Genomic DNA, 23697 nt, shown 5'->3' with positions numbered 1-23697 from the left:
CAGGCCATAGCAGGACAACAGTATAGCCGCTGCTAGAGATTGTCAGGGAAGGACTGTAGTCCTCTCCTAGGGTAGTGAGGGGGCTTCAGAATAAAGGGTCAGGCTCTTCCGTGTGGGGAGGGATGTGGACTTGAAATTGAAGAACAAAATAAAAACAGAGCGAAGAGCAGCGCCCCCCAAACCAACCAGGTCTTAGATATCACGAGTGATATTTAATGGAAAGAAAAGTCACAGACATTAAAAGTCCATGTCAACACGTTTAATAGAGAACCCAAGTGCGTCACGGAGTGCGTAGACACTTGTCCTCGTGTGAATAATTCAGAACTGTGACGAAGTGCCTTGCTCATCTCTGGCTGAGAACTGGCTCTCCTCTCCAGAGGGCAGCTCCTGCTGGTGCTGTCCAGGCGTCGCCCAGGGGAAAAGGTTTCTGCGCGGTCGGAAGGCGCGGGAGGAGTCTGGCGGTGACTGATGGGAAAGGGACAAATGAATATAAGTACTTATCTAGGAACAGCAGAGACTGGGAGTCAACTGTAGGGGCTACACGGTCTGGCATTCCCTTGGCGTTTCGTCAGAGCCAGACCCGCCTGCAGCTGAAGGGAGGTGTGTGTGCTCTGCTCCCGGAGCTGGACGGACCGAGCCGTGCGAGCCCAGCACTTCCCGAGACGGAAGTCCTCGCTGGTCGCTCTGCGCCTGGTGCGTCCCACTCGCGAGGTAAACATGCTGGCTTAGTGTTGAATTAAAATCAGTGATTGAACCTTGTCCTGGGGTTTAAACTTGGATTACTAGTTTGGGATATCTATATCTATAGGTATAGATATAGATATCCCAAATTTTATATATATATATATATATTCCCCAAATAGTATATTATATAACATACATATATTACAAACACAGCGAGCTGAAGTTGGAGTAAAGGAGGGCGTTTGGAAGGGACAGAAGCTTCGGAATCAATGCTGATAGTCTTCCCAAATCGGAAGGAGTTGGGAAGTCTCAGATTTTCCGAGTTAGCCGGTGCACTCCTGCTGGCGCCGAGGAACCTGCGCGCAGGCAGCCGGAGAGTAGCGGCTTTCACCCACCTGGAGGAGTCTTGGCGTTCAGAGACGCGGTGTCGGAGTTCCCCGCGGAGCCAAATGCAGAAATGGGCACATGCCCTTGGCCTCCTGATGCCTTGATTTCCCCAGTCCCCACGCGTCCTTAGCCAGAATATATATGCTTACTCAGGGCACATCAAGAAGCCCGAGAGTTTTGCCTTGGATACCCACCCTTTCTTCCCCCACTGGAGCACTGCTTCCCGAGTGCCCCGCCCCACTGCGAGTCATTTACCACCGGGGGGGGGGGGGGGGAAGGCAGGAGGAGGACGCAGGGGAGAAAAACCACTGGGAAATCTGGTTCAGGAAGGACAGTCGACGGGCGCAGGCAGGTCGCACACGCCAGTTTCCCACTGGCGCCCAAACTAGAGTTACTTTTGCGCGCAGAGAAACGGCGCCTCTGCATTCGGCGTTAGCGGCTTGCAGGGGCGTGACTGGGATCGCTGACCCAAGTGTCCTGTCTTCCTTCCCCTGCTGGTTTTTCAGACTCTGAAAGCAGCGGAGCGGCCAGCCAGCGCTCACTGGAGCAGGCAGCAGCATGCAGCTGCTGCCAAGCCTGTGCGGACGCGCCCTGGTGGCGCTGATCCTTGCCTGCAGCGCGGCGGGTATCCAGGGAGAAGAGAGGGGATTCCCGCCGACTGGGGCCACTCCGCTCCTTTTGGGGACCGCAGAGATAAGGACGCCCCGCACTAAGGCCTCCTGGCTGAACGGGTCCAACGCCAGCGTGCCGGGGTCGTCCACACCACCGCAGATGTCTGAAACAGGGACGCCGGGGGGAACCCCGCCACGCGTCCCTCCCCCGTGCCGTGGATTCGTCGAGATCAGACAATCTTTCAAGTATATCAACACGGTGGTGTCCTGCCTAGTGTTCGTGGTGGGTGTCATCGGAAACGCCACACTGCTGAGAATCATTTGCAAGAACAAGAGCATGCGAAACGGCCCTAATATCCTGATAGCCAGCCTGGCTCTGGGAGACCTGATGCTCATCATCATTGACATCCCCATCCACGTCTACAAGGTAAAGGGCGGCCGCTGATATCAGGATGGGGGCGCGACAGCTTAGAGGGGGGACGGGAGCGCCTTTGCAGGAAGCTCGCCCCAGGAGATCCATCCCCTCCCGAAAGCCAGTACCCACTGGAACCACATTCCCTTCTGGTCTTCAGTTACCCACTGCTAAGCCTAGAACAAGTATCGTTTCCAGGCCGGTGCATCAACATCACCAGGGAATGTGTTAGAAATGACACTGGGTGGCCTCAGACCTAATCTGGGTGGGGCACTTTTTTTTTTTTCCATTTTAAAAGCCCTTCATGTGATTATGATGAACTGTAAAGTTTGAGCATCACTAGTCCTGAAGGATCTTGTTCCTAAGTCCAGCTCACTGGGTACATTCTCTCTAAGGTTTGGTCCAAGGACTGGCAGGCTTGAGAGCCTGTTAGAACTCCAAGTCCACCCCAGACTTGCTAAATCAAGCCTGTATCTTAAGATACCTCGGTGATTTATAGGCACGCTAACCTTGGAAAGAGTTTTCGCGGAGGACCCTGAAAGTAGAGGGGCTGAAATCCATTTTTAGGAAATGGTCTAGGGGAAAGAGACCCAGACCGTTCCCCTGCTGTGAACGACTATACTGTTTTCACTTTTTACTGGATGCCCACAATGGGCCAAGCACTGGGATAGATGTGTCACTTTCCTTTCCTCCTTCTCACAACAAGTAAATGTCACTTTATGTTAGGATGTTCAAGGTTTCACAATGAGTAAGAGATGGAGGTGGGAATCAGGCTAATCTGTCAGGTTCCAAAGTGCTTGCTGCACCTCGTAGATTACTTCATGGACAAGACCAAGAGAACAAAACTTAAAGAATGGTTTCAGTAGCTAACATTATTGTGTGATCACAACCAGCATCAGAGGGAACAGGCGTGGACAGCAAGGGCAGGACATAAACTCCCAGGCTATTGGACTCCAGTTTGCTTTGGAAATCTGGACACATCCCAACATCTCTGGGCTTCAGTTTCCTCATCTCTACTAAGGCTGCTAGTGTCCGCCTACTAGGGTGTTGTGGTGTTAAGAAAAAGAGTGAAAGAACTGGAAGCTGTTAAAGGGCTGTGCAAATGTGTAAAACTCTGCTTCCCCATCATGAGCAGCAATAAAAAATTACCTATAAAACAGAACCAAAGTGTAAGGGAACGGGAATGTGTTTTACAGATTTTCTTAAAGCTAGTCCTGGATTTGGTACAGAAAAAAAAAAAGGGTGGTTGTAGGGTTGGGAAAGGCTTTTAGTGTATATTTAAATCTTTGTGGCAGGAGACGTTATAAGGAATGCCTTTACATTACCCTTCATGAATCTAATCCAGATAGCAATATTTTAAGGGAAATCTAGATATTTCTGAGGTTAGGAGATAGGATTTGAATTAGGATTCAGGCCCTAAAAGGAAATACTCCCATAAATGAATGATAAATAAAAGAAATTCTAAAATCCTGCATAACAACTGGTTCTTATGAACTCTGAGGGTTACTGAGAGAAGCACAGGCTGAAATGGGTCCCTTAAACACAGTCACAGTTCCATTTTGGCCAGATGTGACCCGTTTACTTTTCAAGGAGTCCCATAGATCAAGTCTTACCCTCTCAATTTCGTAGAGGAATTTCAATTCAATTCATTAAAACTGACTTGAGAAACTTTAGAGTACAAGGTTTTGTGAGAAATTTTGAAAGAAGTGAAATACTATCCCTCTCAAAAGGGAAGTTACATCTAGTTTTGCTGGCTCCAACAGAATTTTGTGGAAGGTCTGTTTAGGGAGGTCCCAGGAAGCCCCACACTTCCAGCCCAGTTACAGACCTTCCTAAGTCAGCCAGCACCTGAAGTGCTGTGTGGAAGGTGCTGCTGAGAACATTTTTCCTTTGGTATATTGATTCAGGCAAGATGTAAATCAGCCCTTCCAGGGCCATTTGACTTTCTCGATTGGGTCAAATTATTACACTCATTTAGTCAAAATATTTGACTCCCAAGGGGGAACACAGTTTTTATTTTCATTTCAAATTCCTTGACGATTTTCTAGGAAGTTACATCCTTTGCCTGAAACCATTTAGTCTGTGTTTTTACTTCTGACATAAACAAACTAATGAGTCATTACAAATCAGGCCATCTAGTCTTGTATATTGGTCATAAACAAATCCATTACAAAGAATTAGGTCCCATCTCTAGGTTTACCATCATGGGACCCTACATGGTAGCCTTTGGTTGATTTTTAGAATATGCGTAAATAGGTGTCACTTGAGGCATGATGTAACAGTAATGGTGACTATTTATTATGATACTTGATTTATTTATTAAAGCACTTGCACAAACCTTATGGAGGAGGTATTGTTATCACCCCCCCTTATATGGGGAAACTGCATGTCGGAGAGGTGAAGAAGTAACTTGCCCAGCGTCACACCCTAGAAAGTGATGAAACTAGGCTGGAACCCAGGCCATCTGGGCCTAGAACCTGTGATCCTCCCCTCCCCCCTGCACTGAGCAAGCTCAGGCACAGCACACCTTTCTCCAACCTGGAGTATTGTTAGGGCCCCATTGGAGTGTGTTAGTGGCATTAAGTGATACACTGTCACACAGTAGGATACTTGGTAAGCGTTTTCGGTTTTAATTTCAGTCATCTGAAGTCATCTTTCTATCTGCTGAAATCCCCTTCAGGGGTTGGTAGTGCATAGTATTGATCACAGCATTGTTTGTTATTCTAAAGGCTTTGTTTTCCAAAAAACGTAATCCAGGACTAGATAAAAGCTATTTATTCCCCTAAATAATTATGACACCATATAAATAAGTTTCTAAAAATGCACTTATCATTTCAGAGTAATCAGGTATTGTACTTCACAGAAAGTTATTTAAGTGAATTATAAATGCCATTTAAATTTATCCTAAAGTGGAGGACTTGAATCTCTAAACCAGTGATTTCTAATTTTCTTTTTGTGGGATGTTACAATTCTCTTTGAGAATCAAGTTATTTGTATTGTATATAATTAGTACATTGTATATAATTTATGTAACTATAATTAATATATAATACCCACACACTCGTGTGTGTGTATGTGTGTGTGTGTACGTGTGTGTATACATTTACAATTTCTGGGGGTTCATAGAATCCTCCAACCCATCTGTTGGCACACCCAAGGGCCGAGAGATATCAATGTAAATCTAGTACATTAATTTGGAGTTCAGTAAATGTGGAGTTTAATAAAATTGACAAACCACAAAATGTCATAGAATCTTGCTGGAAGCCATAGTCTTTGATACTACTATAGAATAAGACAGGACATCACAGGAAGGTGCTGCTGTGAGGGGCTGACAAACCTCAGGAAATATGTCTGCTCTGCCAGACACTCTCAAGGAACTGAATCTCTGGAAACTTCCAGATAGAGTCAATCCTCTCACCAGGTCTCCTGTGTCAGTAAGGGAATCCAATGTAGAAGACCAAAGAAGTATCACAGGACATTCAGCAAATTGAAACTGTTAGAATGCTTCAAATATTCATGTAAGCATGCTGAAAATAAAAGCCTTGTTTAACCTTCTCAGCAACACACACTAGGGCTCTTACGCACTGTATTGCGTAGGACCATCCAGATAAAAATGAAAAATACAGTTATCCAAAGAGGATATTTAAAAAAATATAGTGTATACCGGGGTGCCAAAAAAATGTATACAAGTAGACACTTTGGTCAACATTACTCAAGCAGTAGTTCACCGTAATCAGAAGTGTCTGGACGCTGATGGTAACTACTTTGAGTGCCTCTTGTAATTGCAGAAGTCAAATGTGACTTGTATTCATCTTTTGTTATCAGTATATATTCAGTATTACAATTTTAATAGTTTTCATCTTTCTTTAAATGTGTATACATTTTTTAGCACCCACTGTATATATATATGTGTGTGTGTATGTATATATGTATTTATGTATGTAATGCACATATATAAATATATTAAATGTTATAAGAATGTATAGATGACACATAAGTAGATAGGTGAATATCATTTGGCACAGTGCCTGGCACATAGTAGGCAAATTAATTTGTGTCTGTGTATGTGTGTGTGTGTGAATAAGAATGGAAATTTGTTCAGGGTTGGTTTTTTTTCAGCTTTTTGCCATTATTAACATGACTACAAATATCATCTTTGTACATAGAGCTTTGCACACATGTGCGACTCTATCTAAAGGGTGAGTATCTAGAATGAATTACTGAATCAAGGGTATGTGCATTTGTAATTCTGATAGATATTGCCATATTGTTGTATTCTTACTTTGAATCACTATTTTATACATCTCCATAGAGATATATGTAAATTGATGTCTATCCCTAACATATACATGGGATACCATGCCAGTATCTGCATGCTTTATGTATGTACCTGATCCAAAAGCCAGGGTTTAAATATCTGATGTGAGAATGTATCTCTCCTTATTCACAAGCCACTTATTTACATCCTTTGTGTATAGACTAAAACAAATGGGGTAATCTAGATATTTGTTGACTGTGATGGCCTATCTGACTATTAAGTTGTAGGAGTGCCAATGTCAAAACTGTGTGGGAAGCAAAAGAGCTGGGTGCAGTTGTGGATACTATGAAGGTTTTTATGTTGTTGGCTGGTTGGTTAGTTGGTTTGGCTTGGTTTGCTTTAGTAGTGATATTCAATAAGCTTGATTTCAGGTTGAAGTTAAAATTTCTTTACCTTTTTTTTTAACTTTTCAAGAAGTTAAAATTCAGCAAATGATGAGTTTTTAAATTAATTATGAATTTTATTTAACAATTTTACTCTGCGATATTTACATGGATAATGGAGTTAATATAGTTAATTCTCAAATAGAGCTGGCTTTATGCACAAGCAAATTGCTTTTGAAAACAAATCTGCTTGTAAACTGATAAAGCAAACATTGATGTGGATATCTGGGTCTGAGCATAATCAGATGTCCAGCGGTGGTGGAGAGCTTTTTGAAAACTAGACAGGTGACTCGTTGGAGGGCATTTAGATGGCTTTGCTGTTAAGAGTTGATAGCTGCTGTGAGGGGCAGGGGGACCGCCTTCATTGCTCCAAGAGGCAAAACTGCTGGTCTGTAATGTTTAACTAGTAAGGTGGGGCATCTAACATTAAAATGCTGGCATGTCAAAATGTGGAATTGCTTCACTGAACCCACAAATGAGTTCTGAGTCAAGTGACCTTGTCAGGTCATCAGATATTTTTTGCTTGTGACAATCAAGACTTTCTTTCTGAACAAAGTCACCTGTCTCACTATTTGATCTTCGACTACTTCTAGTACCTAACAAGTTTGTGTATAATTAACTAGTTTCATAGTTAGGAGCAAAAGTGAATGGAACACCATCAAATTTAACTTTTGAAGTTATAATTTTTATAATTAGTAAACAGAAATTTATGTGCATAGAACAATTCAAGAAGTAAAGGTATCATAGTGCCTGCAGCAGTAAATACCAGACAAATGCTTGTTGACCAAAGATGTTATACATAAGATGTGAGGGCAGTGGGGTTTTTCTAACTCATATTTTTATAACTGCCCAGATGACAAAGAAGGGGCAAGTTTGCTCCTCTTTCTCTGTGAGGTTATTTATCATAACTGAATAACAAGTCAATAACAGAGTTCAGATTTCCCAGAAACTCAAGATTTCATAGTCTCAATTCACTGCTTCACACATGGATTCCCATGACAGAATGGTTGGCTAACCCTTGACCTTGGACAATAAAAGTTTCCCTAGGTTAACTCCCTGGTTCTCCTTGTGTTTGCCTTTGATCTGCCACTTGGTTGCTTCATAAATCCAAGCCTCTCAAAAAGCTAAGGCAATGTTTCTTTCAATATCTTAAGGCTTATGTATCAAAGCTTTACATTTTCTCTTTGCTCACTTTAAGTGAATTGTTCAAGATTGAAGGTATTTCCATAGCTGTACAAGAGGATAACATAGCCAAGACCCTGTTGTTTCAGGGCCAGGGTGACATGTTTTTCATTTCACAAAGGAAACCATATAAGGTTATCTCTGTGTTGCTAACATGTTATAGTTGATTATTTTTATAGAAACATGCCAAATGCTAATAAGTGATTAAGTGCTTTAAAGGGTGTTGACAGTTAAAGCCTGAGCTGAAATCAGATTCAAGATGTAATTTATGATGTGAAACATTCTCTTTCAGTACTTTACAACGTTAAAAAGAAGTTGGTTATGTTTGGAAAAAAGCTGAGTGTGGTACATGGGTATACCTTAGCCAACAGCTTCTCTAATTTTAGACTTCTTTCCTTTTCAATGCTTTTACTTTAGAGAGTTATTATTTCTTTCCCTATAGATCCTCTGGTGTAAATATAAAGAAAGAAGAAAATGGCCAAAATGTGGTTGTAGAGAAAGAGAGAAATACATTCAGTCAGGAATGTATTAGCAAAGTTGAGTAAGGCATTATTCAAGCAATTCTCTGTCCCTGAGACTCACAGCCACACTCATGGTCCTGACTATGTCCCCTCTCTACTTCTCTCCTGATTAGCTCCATTGTGGTTTCCAGAAGGGAGGAAAACTTATTCTGGATGTTTACATTTTACATTGTCTTCTTCCCCCTCACTCTGTGTTTTCAAATTATTTTAGAGGGCTTTTAGATTCCATAGCAATCAAATGTTTTCTCATCGTAGCTTAGCAATGTCCCGTAAGATCCTCTGTGGATAGAATTAGATTTAAGACATGAAATGACTTAATAAGATTTGCTGAATTCACTATGCTTGAGAGTCTCTTTCTGAGCCATGAGGCCAGTGGGTTATAATTCTTCAGTTTCTTCACGTGTCCTGGTGACCTTCTCAGAAAAGCCAGCTCACCTATGTGACTCTGATAATAGACTAGGTTTGTAAATAGTATTTCCTAATGCTATAAAGGTGAATCTTCAAAATATGTAATGTGTCAGTGAAAGTTTTTAAGTACAAATTGTGGATATATTTTTAAATTCAGATCATAGGAGAGTAGCCATTCATTTATTTATCTGTTACCGACTTGGGAATAAATTTTATTGTAACACTGGTAGGGAAATATGTTTAAGGTGAACTGAAATTTCTCCCAAGACATATTTATTTTTTTATCTTTTTTGCTGTCTCTGCGTCTCTTAGAGATTTTGTTTCAAGAAACTTAATTCATATTCCTGGAGTCATCATTCTATTTCAGCAAGTCATAAGAATCTATCCAGAGTAATGGAAAGCCCTCTGTTTTGTGGGTGTGCATGCAACAGAATCCTAGGGACAGTTTTTGTCTTGCACAACTCCAGGAGCCACTGTTCACTTTCTGGTCTATTTGAATGGACCAGATAAGTCTCTGGGGGATAAGCTGACATTTTTTTTCCTGACCTACATATTACTCATCCACTTGGCCTAATCTTTAAGTGATTAAGTACATTTTAATGGATGCAGGATTGAACTTATATTTTATATTGGTCCCCTAAGGCATGGGTGAAATGTATGTCAAGAAAATATTTTCTATGCACTTGACCAGCAGCTTACCTCAAATTCTCTCTATATGTCTGAAGAAAAAAAGGAAAGGGAGATCTGACATGGGAATCCTTGAATGAGAATTAAAATGCTAGTTCAAATTCATAAAAACTCTTATCTGCTACAGAAAACAGAGATTAAAAACAGAAGAATACACCCTTTTCCAAAGTTGTGACACACAACCACTCCATTATTTCTGTCTTCTGACTCTTACTGTAAAACCATAATACCAGTCATTTGAAAGAAATGTTCACAGTTCATCATGAGATCGAACAGACAACAATCTGGCAAAGTAACGCTGGTTTGTCTTTGTTCACCCTTAAATGATCATCTCTTGCAGTCTCTCCATGCTGACTGCATCCATCTCCACCAAATTTACAACTAAGCTTCCTCATAGAATCCAATTATATAGTGAGAAACACTAAGGGCTATTTTTTATTAGCCATTTCCTTGATAGGTTTGAGTAAGAGAAAGAGGGTAGGATAGGAATCTTTGCTTTTTACCATGTCCAGCCTGCTTGGAAGGTAGCATTCCACAAAAACAGCCAACCCTCACACCTCCAGGCCCTGGCTCTATGTGTCAGTAAGACCTGATCATCTTGGAAGGGACTAAATGATACAAAAAAATAAATGCACAGTCATCTCAAGTATCTAAATAATTTGTTTCGAATACAAGAACTGAAACACTCATGACAAAAGTTTTATCACAAGATTTCTGCCTTCCAATCAGATTCATTCATTCATCTACTCCTTCATTAACTATTATTCAACGAGTAAACACTGTGAGGCACTGTAGTAGGCATGAATGTCCTATAATATTCTGAGACAAGTAAGCAGTTAAAGCTCATTGTTGATGCTTAGTAAAAAAAAAAAAAAAAGGGAAAAGAAAATGGTACATAGGGTTAATGAGGCAAATGAACCATCGTGAGTTCAAGATGGTTAACTTTGACATTTCCTGACTTTATGGGGCTTGATCCCTTTGGGCATTAAGAGTGGTATGTATTAGAGGGTTTTCTCCATTTGATTTCTCAAGGGTGTGATTTTTAATTAAAAAGAGGAATGAAAAATGTAAATCTTCCAGTTGGACAGATTTTGTAGGGCGCATTTAACAATACCCTTAAAGAAAGGATAGTTATTTCCTGATAGTTTTTTCCTGTTCGCTACTTATCCTTTAGAAATTAAAAAACAAACAAACAAAACTTTATAATCTAAAAATAATTGTACAATGTAGTATAAAAATAATTTATTTGGATTCTGTTGCCTTTTTTTCCTTTCTCAAGCAGCTGTTCCAACATAAAGTTATGAAATCATGACCATCCCTGAATAGAAATCTTATAATCGTTATGGTCACGTCTGTTTTTTTAATCTAGTGTTTATTTATTTATTTGTGTTTGTTTGCACAAAAGAAATGTGCTAGGGAAGCAGTGTATAGGCCTTAGGGTAAAGGTATTAGCACAAGCATAGGCGATAATTTGTCAAATGGACGCTACCAATGTACATTGCTTAGAGGACCGAAAATAACAAAAGCTCTTCCTTGGATGAGCCATCATGATGTGAAAAACAGGATCAGTTATGGGAGTATTTTCTAACTGGTTCACGTTTGTTAAATGTTAGGTAATATATATTAAAACTTAATTTTAAACAGAACCTAAACAATGGATCTCGAAACAATATTGAACTTTAATACTTTTTTTTTTTGTGATCAGAGAGACTTGTTTGATTACATGATTGATTTGTCTTCAGTATTAAGACCTCACCCTTAAATTGTCTAATTTAATGGGGTAAAGTCCAAAGAAAAAAAACTAAGCATAAGGAATAAGAATGCGTTATTGCTGGGTTTAAAGTTAGAATTGCCCTCTCTTGCAATAAAGAGAGTCAATTTCTGCTATAAAGAGGAAAGCTATATTGTTGGACTTCAGATCATATGTATTGGGTGTCATTATTTTTGTCACTAAAAGTGAAATAATTAATTTCTAGGAATTATCAAAATCTATAATAATTTTTGTGTTGTTTTTTTTTACCAAATTTTAAAGAAGGCATCTTGGTTGAGAGTGATTTTTTTTTTTTAACTTCACAGTTTCCCCCCAACCCAGAGCCTTGTTTACCATTAAACAAGAGGTTGATTTCTTTGCATCTGAAAAAGATCCAAGCACTAACTAACTGAAAGACTTTATTGCTGGAGGCCCCTAAGAGATGAGCATCAGTAGTGGGCATGGTTTCTGTCACAGGCTATCCAGTGTCTCAGTGCTTTCATAAAGGCTTCTGGTCACAGAGGGCAGAGGTTGTCAAAGTTATCTTTCTCACTATAAAATAATAAAACTATCAGTGGGCACTTGGTCACCCATCTTTTGTGGCCACTGAGGACAAGCAGCATCCAGGTCTGACCTGAAATCCTAAAAAGCTGATGAAGCTAACCCTATGTTGTGGTCCCTTTCCCTTTGGAAGGGTAGATTAGAAAATTATAATCTCTCCATTATGATTTGCTGTCTGACTATCACTGTGTTAAATTTGAAGAGAATTGTTATAATTTTCAGTCTGTGTTTCCCTGTCCTCTGTGATAACTTGGGTCAGAGGTTGGGCTGCAGGCCTCCCAGTGGGATGAAGAGCAATAATTCAACTTCTAGGCTGAGCCAAAAACAATAATAACCTCAAAACAGGGCCTTGACTCTGCAGAGCTCATTCTCATTGGCCAGACTTTTTTCCCTGCAGTGGCCTGGACACTCATTCATCTTGATCCATCTGAATGCTGTACCTCTGTAATACGAATATTTGCCTATTGGGAAATAGTTTGAGACAATAAAATCCTTGAAACTATCCAAATTTAAGGATATTATATGAATAAAAGAGTTCTATGACTAGAAGAAAATTTTATTCTCTATCTAGATATTTTACCGTTGTTTGACACATAGCTATGTTCCATACGTAGCAATGGGTTTAAAAATACTAATATTCATTTCATTCTACATATTCTTTTTTTCTAAGATCAGCTTCTCCAAAACACTGCAGACTCTAGAATCAGACCACATGGGTTCACATGTGGATCTATTCCCTAAGTGAGTGACCAAGGACAAATAAATTAGTTGTTCAAGGATGAAGAGCAAATTACTCCAAAACTTAGTGTCTGGAGCAATAAACATTTGTTAACTCACACTCTGTCTGTGGTTTTGGAATTCAGGAGTCACTGGGTCAGGGTCTCTCGAGGAGGGTGCAGTCAAGATATTGGCAGGAGCGGAAGTTCTCTGAAGGTTTGCTTAGGGCTGGAGCATCTTTTCATTCACATACTGGGCAAATTAGTGTTAGCTGTTTTCAGGAGGCCTCGGTTCCCTGCCATGTGGCCTCTGCATGGAGGTATGTGAGTGTCCTCCTGGTGTGGCAGCTGGCTGCCCTCAGAATGAGGGATCCAAGAGCGAGAAAGCAAGGAGGAAGCCATAATACCTATAATGAACTAGTCTTAGACATCACATCTCATCACTTTCACCACATTCTATTTGTTTAAAGCAAATTCAAGGGGAGGGAAGTGAGACTTCACATTTTGAAGGAACGAGTTGCTAAAAATTTGTGGACAAATTTAAAATCAACATAACAAGTTAATAAAATTCTAAATGCCTCAGTTTTATTGTCTATAAAATGGGCGTAATAGTGGTACTACTTCATAGGCTTGCTGTGGGGATTCAGTGATATATATGTAAAGTACTTAAAACAGTGCGTAACCCATTGTGAGTGCCATATAATGTTAGTTTTGCTTTTTATTTTTTTCCTGATATATCTATCAGAACAATCAGAATTATTAAACAAGTATTATCTGGATAATTTATACCAAGCTAGGTCTGGCAGAGTCTGTGTAACTTGTTGTAACCTTTTCATTCTTACTAGTTGTTTCCAAGGGCAATTGGCAGTTCTTTCAAGGCATCTTGAGTTTGTAGCTAGTTCAGACCTGCGGCACCTTGAGTGTTCCCCATTTCAGTAAATGGCTCCACTATTCACATGACAAACCTCTTTGCATTTCCTGACTCCTCACATTTGACATCCAACCCATGGACAAGTCCTGCTGGCTCTACCTTCAAATATATCCAGTCTCTAAGGCATCCCCCTCAGTCCCAGGGCACCACAGGGTCCAGCTCACCGTGAGCGCTCTCATCAAAGGTTCCTTTCTTGACCCCTTATTCTAGTCTACATTGAGCGGACACAGTGATCTTTTTAAAAACCAAATAAGATTTCCCTATTTTCATTTTCCGAAACCTTACAATGGATTTCCTCAAAAAAAGAAAAAAAAAATCAAACTCCTCCCTCTACGGTGTCATCTAGACACTTGGCCTGGGTCATTCCACTACAGCCCTAAGAGACATGTTCTTGTCCCTTTGGATTACCAGGCTTATTTTGGCCTCAGGACCTTTGCACTAGCTCTTTCCTCCATGTAGAAGGCTCTATGAATGGCGTCTTATTTTAGTTAGGTTTCTACTCAAATGTTACCTCCTCAGAGACCTTGTTGAGAAGCCTATCAGAAAGTACCCCAAATCCCACCACACTCGTTAATATGATGACACCCCCTGTGTGATGCCATATTAAACATATGCATTTTTTTTGTGTGTGTTTCCCTCACTACACTGTAAACTCAGGAGAGCAGCGAGTTTGCCCTTTTACTGATGTACACCCTGTACTCAGACTGGTGTCTGGCACATAGGGGATACTCAATAAATGTTTACTGAGTTAATAAATGAACAAACAGAGTTATAAGTCAATTGATTAATCCAGAAGTCACAAGATAGAAGCTAGTCCAACCCACAGATATATTTTTGTTAATTCAGTATTTTCTTACTGTGTTGTGTTTTTTTTTTAAACCATCAGATTTAGTTGTCCACTTTGAAAAATTATGAGATTTTATATAAAAATTCCCATTTGGGGCTAGACATCAAGAGATTTCTGTATTTGGACTCTCTTGGCAAAAATCGTGCCAGGTTTATTAGCAGCTGCTCCTTTTAAATAGGATTTATTTATCCCAGACCCTACCACTCCCTATTATCTTCCAGACACCAGTGACCTTCTTACACTTGGCTACCCTGCGGTCCCTGCCTGGTCATGTAGGCTTTCAAAAGCCTAGAATATCCATACTTGTTGTAAGTTTGCCAAGATTTGTCCTACGAGTCAGGGTAACTTTTCATGTCTAACTTAGAAATTAAATTGGTCCGATGTTGGCATTCCAAGTCATACTCATACTGAGGCACATATTTCAGCCCTTGGTGCCATTCTTGTTATAGAACAATCATCCGGCTTGACAAACTCCACAAAGAACCTTCACTAAAGAGAACATGGAAAGAGGCAATTGTGTTTCAAAATAGTTTTCACTTTTGGAAGGTTATTTTTTAAAACATTAAAGAAAGAAACATAGATTTGAAATAGTTTTCTTTATTTTCAAAACCTCATAAACATTCGATCCAAAAGTTTACCTCAAGTGATTCATTTACCAGTTGTCTTAAGAAAGAAAATAACTGAGTTTAATAATACTTGATCTGCGTAGTTTAACAATAACTTGATCTGCATAGTCTGGGCAGATCAAGAGAAATATATGTAAAATAGCCAGAACTCTGTCTTCAGGCCGTTGTCTAGCCAGTGCCTATATATATTAGAGGCTTGAATATTTACCAAGCATCTACTATGTGTCAGGAAGTGTATTAGGCAGTTGCAGAGCCCATATTCTGTCCGATACTCTAGGATTGCCATACAGCAGAAACTGAACAAAACAAATAAGCCATAGGAGTTGATGAGTACTATAGATCCAAAGGAAAGTGGAGTAGGTAAGGGAGATGGGGAGGCCTGCCTCGTTACTCTTCTTCGTAGTGTGGTCAGGGTAGGTCATGTTGAAAATACAAGATTTGAGCAAGACCTGAAGGAGATAAGGGAGTTTGCCGAGTGGATCCATGGGGAAAGAACCTTCCAAGATAAGGAAAGACCCAGAAAAAAGCCTGAAGGCAGGCATGTGCTTAGTATGTTCAAGGAGCAGCATGTCTACTCTGGCTGAGTTACTGTGCAGTCAAGTTAACTAGAGTAAAGACTTAAGTTTACCAAAGCACACACTGTTCTCCGTAGCTGTACTCTATTCTCCCTAGCTAAGGAACAGTTATCACCTATTTTTAATTAGACTATATTTTGATTTGGCCATGAGCTGAGCATTGGAGACTCTGTGACGATGCAAGAGACATATTCAGCACTTCAGGTTCAATTTTGTAAGGGAACTTAAGCGACTGGACCCATTTGACCTGCAGTGGAGACTCAGACCCTAAGCTACTCTAGATGCATAATGAATTCTCGTGAACTGGTTGCATTTTCATTATTACCAACACATTCTCCAGTTCCATATATCGAATACCAGTGCTTTTGGAAAGAGTAGTCCATGAGCAAAAGAATAAGAATTGAAATTTGTTATCTTACTCTGCATGTTAATTACTCTGCACAAAGAATTGCCGTTTGGAGGGTGCCTCTTGAAAAAAATCGCCTTAATAGCTTTATGTCTCCTCCTAATGCAGCTACTTGTAGAGGAATGGCCGTTTGGAACTGTGGGGTGTAAGATGTTGCCTTTCATCCAGAAGGCCTCCGTGGGAATCACTGTGTTGAGTCTGTGCGCTCTAAGTATTGACAGGTAAGAGTGTATATTTAAGTCATGTATAACGTGAACACTATGCTAGTGATGGTTATGTTACTTAGAAAAGAAACTATGTAGTTCAATAAAACCAGGCTCTACCTGCTTGACAAACAATTCTGTTTTGCTCTTCAGATATCGAGCTGTTGCATCTTGGAGTCGAATTAAAGGAATTGGGGTTCCAAAATGCACAGCAGTAGAAATTGTTTTAATTTGGGTGGTCTCTGTGGTTCTGGCTGTCCCTGAAGCCATTGGTTATGAGATGATTAGCATTGAGTACAAAGGAAATTATCTGCCCATCTGCCTGCTTCATCCCGTTCAGAAAACAGCCTTCATGGAGGTAAATTTTACTTTTTTTTCCCTTTTCTGTTCTTGCCTTGTAAATATTTAGCTATTCACCCCCCACCCCAATCTCCGCTTCTCGGGAACCTATTGATTTATGATTGTCCTTGGTGCAAATTAAGAGTGTAGGTCCCATTATTGCGGAGTTAACACTGACTAATGACCCAAGCTTCAAGAAGCTGGGTCACTACATCTCCAGGAATCCCCTGGCACTCGGGGATAGAGCTAAGCCAGGTTCACATGAGAGAATCGATCTGAATTTATAGCTTTCTTAGTGAAATCCCCAAAAGGACTGACACCTGTTACATAAGACCACACAGGAGTTATTAGAGGGAGTAGATGGTTCAGTGAATGATCAAATGGAACTTGCCCTGGTATGGGTGGATTCTGAATGGCAAGCCTGTCCCCTCTGCAAAGAATGCTGCCATTGTAAAGAGGTTTTCATCTTGGCCATTTATTCAAGAATGTTTCATCAGGAGGAGATCAGAAAAGAATGTCAATGCTGGTCATCAGAAGATAGATCCTAAGTGTAAAAAGGTCTTCCCAACAGAATGGGTAAAGAGGAGTGAATGCAGAGGGGGTGCATCCAAGTGCCACTAGTGATTAGTTTCCAGTTTACATATAAGAAGACGATACAAAACTTTGTAAATTGTACATATCATGGGAAGAATAAAGAGGGACATTAATGTGGAAGGGAGAATGAGATTGCTGTGTTCTTCTTTCTTATTAGTTAAAAGAGAAAAAGTACTGCATAGATTACATAAAGTCTGCCCCAACACAGATATATCTGGAACAACAATTTAAAGAAAAAAACAAACGAGAGAAAAGGCATATGTCCTACGCAGCTTTGATTTTTTAAAATTAATAGGATAGATTTATACATTACTGAGTTAAATGATTAACATAGACCTTTTCATATCTGTTTTTCCCATGAAACCAACTTGCTAACATGTGAAAATTTCCCTTAAACGCTATGATGTCCTTACATATTCAGATGTGACATTTCATACAAAGAATACTGAATTACCAATATTTTGAATTTTGCCCAACTACTTAAATTTCAATGCATAATTAGAACACATTGCCTCAGAGAATTGAAATGCACTTTAAGAAATATTTTTTTCATGTAATTTAATTATTTGTTCAAGTAGATATGACCTGAAAAATTCTATATAGTATTTATAAAAATGGATCTACTTTAGAATATAATTATTCCTTGATGAATATGATTTTTCTACAATTTAATGTTTTTATATAAGGTTTTCTTACAGAGGAATATTAATGATGAAATTCTCTCTTCCCCATAGTTTTACAAGATAGCTAAAGATTGGTGGGTATTTAGTTTCTATTTCTGCTTTCCGCTGGCCATCACTGCATTTTTTTATACACTAATGACCTGTGAAATGTTGAGAAAGAAGAGTGGCATGGACATTGCTTTAAATGATCACATAAAGCAGGTAAGAAAATAGAAATATTTGCTAACTCGCGATTATAATTATGATTATGAAGCAAAAGTATGATAATAAACTGAAATTATTATACACCAAAGCATATCTCCTTTTCCATGTTTCTGTTATTTTTGAATATACAAAGAATATTTTTATATTGTCTATCTAGAGATATTCCATATAATCTAATGGATCTAGAAATTGCCATAACTTTTTAAAGATGAATCTCTCTACCCTTAGTTCTAATTCACATTAACTATTCAATTTAAAGCTCACTGTCCTGAATTTTTACAAATGCCACTGACTTTTTGTAAACAGTATTAAATATTCCTTTTTGGAAAGGAGAATACTATAATTATGAGCCATCTTTTCAGGGTCTGACTATGGTTTTATTTCAGAGACGGGAAGTGGCCAAAACAGTATTTTGCCTGGTCCTTATCTTTGCCTTATGTTGGCTTCCTCTTCACCTCAGCAGAATTTTGAGGCTCACTCTTTATGATCAGTATGATCCCAATAGATGTGAACTTTTGAAGTAAGTAACGTAAAAGAGAAGTAGTTTTGTAATTAAATGCCATGCAGTAGTTTTCCATTGACGCTTTTCATAGGCAGAAAGAGTACCATTTTTCTGATATTAGGAAGCAATTATGATTCCCTTTTTACTTTCACTCCTATTTGAAAAGGAGTAAAGGGACTTAAGAGAATACTGGGATGGGGAGCCAGAGTTGTCCAAATGATGTGTGAGTAGCATGATTGAAAATATCCAGTGTGATTCTCCCTTGCATGTTGTAAATCTTTTGTTTTCAGACAGCCTCAGCACTCCAAATCAGATTTTATTTAAAAAGAGAGAACTGGGCATGATGGGGAAAAAGGGGCCAGTGTATGTAATGATGGAGACAGAGAATGAGAAAGAGAGAGAAAGAAAGGCAGAGAAAGAAAGAAAGGCAAGAGAGAGAAAGAGAGACAAAGCATTATCAGCAAAGACCTATAATAAAGTCAAAACCAGTTTACATGGGCAATTTTTTTTCTTCACAAAAACAAAGAAGTCTGCAAAGGATACATGTTCAGATCAGCATATTTTTCACAGACATGTTTTGGGTTATTTTTGCAGCTTCTTGTTGGTATTGGACTATATTGGCATCAACATGGCCACCCTGAATTCCTGCATTAATCCAATAGCTCTGTATTTCGTGAGCAAAAAATACAAAAACTGCTTTAAGGTAAGTGTATTCTAAAATAAAAAGCTCTTTTAATCTGCCATCAGATATAACACTTCCTATCCAGAGAGCTCTAACAAATTGTTTTACACTTTTCCCTTGCATTACATCATGGATGATTTTTAAAAATATGACTTTTGCTCACAAATTTACGATAGTTGATTTTTGCCAATAAATCCTAGTCAACCACTCCCTATTGCTTCAACCAATCAGTTAAAATCATAGAATTGCACAGAAAATTAATAAAAATTGCATGCATTGATGTCTGACAGACATCATATGATGAATAAGAGCTAAACGTGATTTAAATTCACTGTTTCTGTTTTGGGTAGATTTGGACTATGCAGAACAATTTGGATTATAACTAAATTGGTCTTTTTTTTCACATGGACATGAGAATAGCAAGTCAAACAAAGAAATTTAATTCAGGTTCTATATAATTATTCTTCATGCGGCTGCTTGCATTATAACATCTATCCACCCATCTATTCACTCGTTCAACAATTTAACATGAAATAAAATATTCCCTCACCTTCTGTGGGAATGATCCTTTTGTTCCTGATAGTTCATTATTGGAAAGCCAAGAGTTTAGCTTCTTTGTAAACCCTAAGGCAGTCTATAAAACTATTTGCCCACTTCTAAACTCATGATTTTAGAGCTAGAAAAGAACTCTCATCAAGATCTACTCCCTCATTTTACAGAGCAGAAAAAAATGAAATTCCCTTTTCCTTATACCCATAGATTTTCAGAAAATGAACAGAATGAACAAAGTTTTGAATTTTTAAAAATTCAAGAAAAAAGTGGATAAATAACAGTTGCGTACTTTCTAAACTTTATAATTTTTATAACCTTTATAACCTCTATAACCTTATAACCTTTATAACCTTATTCTGTAATAGCACTGAATATGCATATGAGAATAACAAGTGACTGAAAAAAAAATGGCGATGTGATAGTAAATTCATTGATATGGAAAGATAATTATCATACTATTACTGTTAAGTGAGAAAAAGCAGATCAAACAAATTGTTATAGTACAATTTGTATATATACAGTACAATTTGATTAAAATTAATTATACACACACTTCCACACAGAGGAACATGTACAGTCACGTATATGTATGTATGTGTATGGTAATATTTCTATTTGCATATGAAAAAGTCTTGAGTTACATATTTATCAAATATTAAGAGTATTTCTCAAGTAGTCAAAGTTAAATATCAAGAATTAAGAGTGGTTTTCTCTTTTAATTTTAATTAAAAGGTGGGCAATTTTAATTATACACATTTTTTCTTCTCTGTATTTTCTAGTTTAAAAAGAATTATCATATGCTGCTTATGTAACTGCATGTTTTTAAGGGGAAAAATCAGAGAGCATGGAAAGAAAGTAGCCCAAGAATTCCCAATCATGCAAAGAAATTAAGAACCTTAGAGAATAGGAAGTGTTGTGAATAAAATAACTGATGTAAATATATAATGAGTGACTTTGTTTTATACAGTCATGCTTATGCTGCTGGTGCCAGTCATTTGAAGAAAAACAGTCCTTGGAGGAAAAGCAGTCATGCTTAAAGTTCAAAGCTAATGATCAAGGATATGACAACTTCCGTTCCAGTAATAAAGACAGCTCATCTTGAAGGAAGAAATATTCACTTAATTTCATTTTCTTTATTTTGGCAATGAAGCATTTGCCAAAACAAAACAAAACAACGGTGTGTTTGCACAAAACAATGTAAAAATGTAAGAGTGATTATTTTCCTAACACTCATAGTTACACACATGACATTTTATGAGCTGTTTACAGAATGAGAAGAAAAGCAGTGGGAATTAAGAAAGCTTCACTGTGAAAGCACTTAATTTTTTACAGTCAGCACTTCAGTGTAGTTCTTAATAACTTCTAGTATATTCATACATCTCTTACATTTAAATTGAGCTCACTCAGATTTTCTATTAAAGAGATTTATTTTTAAATTAATGTGAATCTGATATAAAGAAAAAATGTGTCACTGTAAAATGGAATTTTTAAATGAAGTTTAAATCACTTAATTTAAAAATTTTAAAACCCTTTAAAAGAACTCTTTTATTAATAGTATCACACCATTGGTTGGACTATTAGTGAATACAAAATATCTAAGCAGTTTACCTGGTGTCTTTTTTTGACATTAGAAACATTTAAATGATCAGAAAGAAGTATCAGAAAAAGAGACAGAGGTGTTTGAAAATCATTAAACATTTTACATTCAGATAAGAGCAAATGTCACAAAAGGAAAGAGAGAAGAGGTTTGGAACGCTAGCCCAAAAGACTGCTTTGAAATATCCCATTCACCGACTCTGCAAAGAAAAAGCTACCTACATTTTTTTCAAGATTATGAAAACATTCTTCTTTCACTATCACTTTTGTAGTTAAAACACTACTTGTTTGGTTTTGTCATCTGTAAATACTTAGCCACAATACACGATGTAGACTAAACTAAGGGCAGGCCCCGGTGTTCATACTTTGATGATGGAGGGATGCCAGTAACCCCATAAAGGACTGTATGTGAGTTGCCAGGAGCAGGGTTCACATGGCAAAGGAAACGGCAGCATCCCCTCTCACCCATACTCTAGTTACGATAGTCTCTGGCATATGTAAAATACGGTTAAAATACTGACTATTTTTTAACATCACACAAATTAGTCAATTTGATAGCTACTTGTAAAGCTTGTTACTAATTTTTATATCATTTTTGTAAATAACTAATAGAAAAAAAAGTTCTTGATGTGGTGCTTTTCTGTCACTTACAGGCAAAACTGGTTTTGGAGACAGTAAGAACCTCTTACTTTGTGCATTCTTACCTAATTCTTTCATCTCCCCAGCAAAGTGCCTTAGGTTTACTTGGGATGAGATGTGTGTGAAAGTACAAGAGAAAAACCGAAGAGAGAGGAAATGAGGTGGGGTGGGAGGAAACCCATGGGGACAGAGTCCCATTCTTAGTCTGACGTTCGTCATTGCCCAGTCACATCAATGCAAAAGGTCCTGATTCTGTTCCAGCAAAACACAGTGCAATGTTCTCAGAGTGAATTCAGGAACAAATTGGGCCCAAGAGCTTTAACTCAGTCTTAAAATATAACAGTTTCCACTTTTTTTTTTTTTTCTTTTAGTGACCCGGGGCCACATGTTGGAAATAAGCTAGCATGTTGTTTTCTGCCAGCTTCTAATGTGATGGTACATACAGTAAACCAAAACCCAACAATGTGGCCAAAAAGAGAGGACAATAATTAATTCACGTGTCACATGGATTCAATCTATTTACAAATCATTCACAGTCTTGTTTATTAAATTCTTCCCAATCACTGTTTCCGATGCTTGTCATCGATAAAGACATTTCAAACTTGGGCTCTTAAGCAAAATCCAAAAACAGACTCATATTTTCACAGTTTAATATATTTTTATTTTTATTTAAGTTTGAGCTCATTTCTATTATCATGTACTGAGTTTTAGTTCTTCCTCCTCATTTACATCCTTAATACTCTTTCTCTATGTCAGAATCGTGGTCTGTCATCATCTGCCAGATTTTGAAACTTCACACAAAGAGTATACATATGCACTATTTATAATGAAATTGTGGTCAGTAGCTTTTCTAAAAATGTTTGGTTCAAAATTTTAACAAACTGATAAAGGTTAGTAAGAAAGAAACATGATTTCGTGACATAATGAAGATCAAGATAGGAAAAGGTGCCACTGTTTAAAACACATTTCCCAGTGTTAAAAACTATAATATAGCAACAGACAAAAATAGTGTTAACATGGATGTTAAAATATAAAAGACTTATAAGCAAATTTAGCCTATTTTCTCCTTTATCCAGTGCTAATAGGGGTGCATGTTCAATACCTTTCAGTATCGACAGCTTACATATGGACAAAGGATATAGTTTATAGCAAAACATGAGTATGCTGTAGTTAACTTTATAAAACTGTAATACGACCTTATAAAATATATATTTTGTTTTTTTATGGTCACTTAAAGTGGCAAATACTATAGTCACAGATTCCTTATTTTGAAAAAAAAAATCAATAAAAATTTAAATTGTTTTAAATAAAAAAGACCAGCCTATTTTTCACTGTGCAGGTAATAATTCATTAAATGCTAATTGAATAAGTGTTAAAGATGTTATAAGTGGACATTATTTGTGTTAAGCATATTATTATCAAGAAAATACGAAAGTTGTTAAATTAAAATGCCCAATTTCTGGTCTCTAGGTTGCATTGTGGTTACATTTTATTGTTGCAAGGAACCAGATATACATACAGATGTTCAGTTATCCAAGGTTGATTATGTGGCTGATAGTTTCCTATGGCACCTTATGTCTGTCTGTCTTTGGTTGCCTGCTTTTGGAGCATTTCATTGTTTAATCAGTATTGTACTGTACGTCAAAGGTGAAAGTTAAAATGAGATTATGGGATTACTCATTTTATTTAACAAGCTTC

General features: G+C 38.1%; 1 protein-coding gene and 1 long non-coding RNA gene across 3 annotated transcripts; one reads left to right on the top strand and one right to left on the bottom strand.

The window, feature by feature from the left end:
* Positions 1-244: 244 nt before the first annotated feature.
* LOC141571008 (uncharacterized) lies at positions 245-1220 on the bottom strand. Its single transcript, XR_012495458.1, has 2 exons — positions 1080-1220; positions 245-465 (listed from the first exon to the last, which is right to left on the bottom strand). It is a non-coding gene; the product is annotated as an uncharacterized LOC141571008 (long non-coding RNA).
* On the top strand, positions 520-23464 carry EDNRB (endothelin receptor type B). 2 transcript variants are annotated; one of them, XM_019742581.2, is made up of 8 exons: positions 520-711; positions 1578-2109; positions 16114-16226; positions 16362-16566; positions 17876-18025; positions 18415-18548; positions 19125-19233; positions 20732-23464. In XM_019742581.2, the coding sequence occupies exons 2-8, from the start codon at positions 1630-1632 to the stop codon at positions 20864-20866; spliced, it is 1326 nt and encodes a 441-aa protein (XP_019598140.2). In that variant the 5' UTR covers positions 520-711; positions 1578-1629; the 3' UTR covers positions 20867-23464. The 2 variants fall into 2 exon arrangements, with proteins under 2 accessions (XP_019598140.2, XP_019598142.2); XM_019742583.2 differs by lacking the exon at positions 520-711 and having other exon boundaries at positions 1402-2109; positions 19125-19234; positions 22376-22630.
* The last annotated feature ends 233 nt before the right edge of the window (positions 23465-23697 follow it).

This window comes from Rhinolophus sinicus, linkage group LG04 (assembly GCF_036562045.2).
Source record: "Rhinolophus sinicus isolate RSC01 linkage group LG04, ASM3656204v1, whole genome shotgun sequence".
Classification (NCBI taxonomy): domain Eukaryota; kingdom Metazoa; phylum Chordata; class Mammalia; order Chiroptera; family Rhinolophidae; genus Rhinolophus; species Rhinolophus sinicus.
This window is presented reverse-complemented; position numbering and strand designations above follow the sequence as displayed.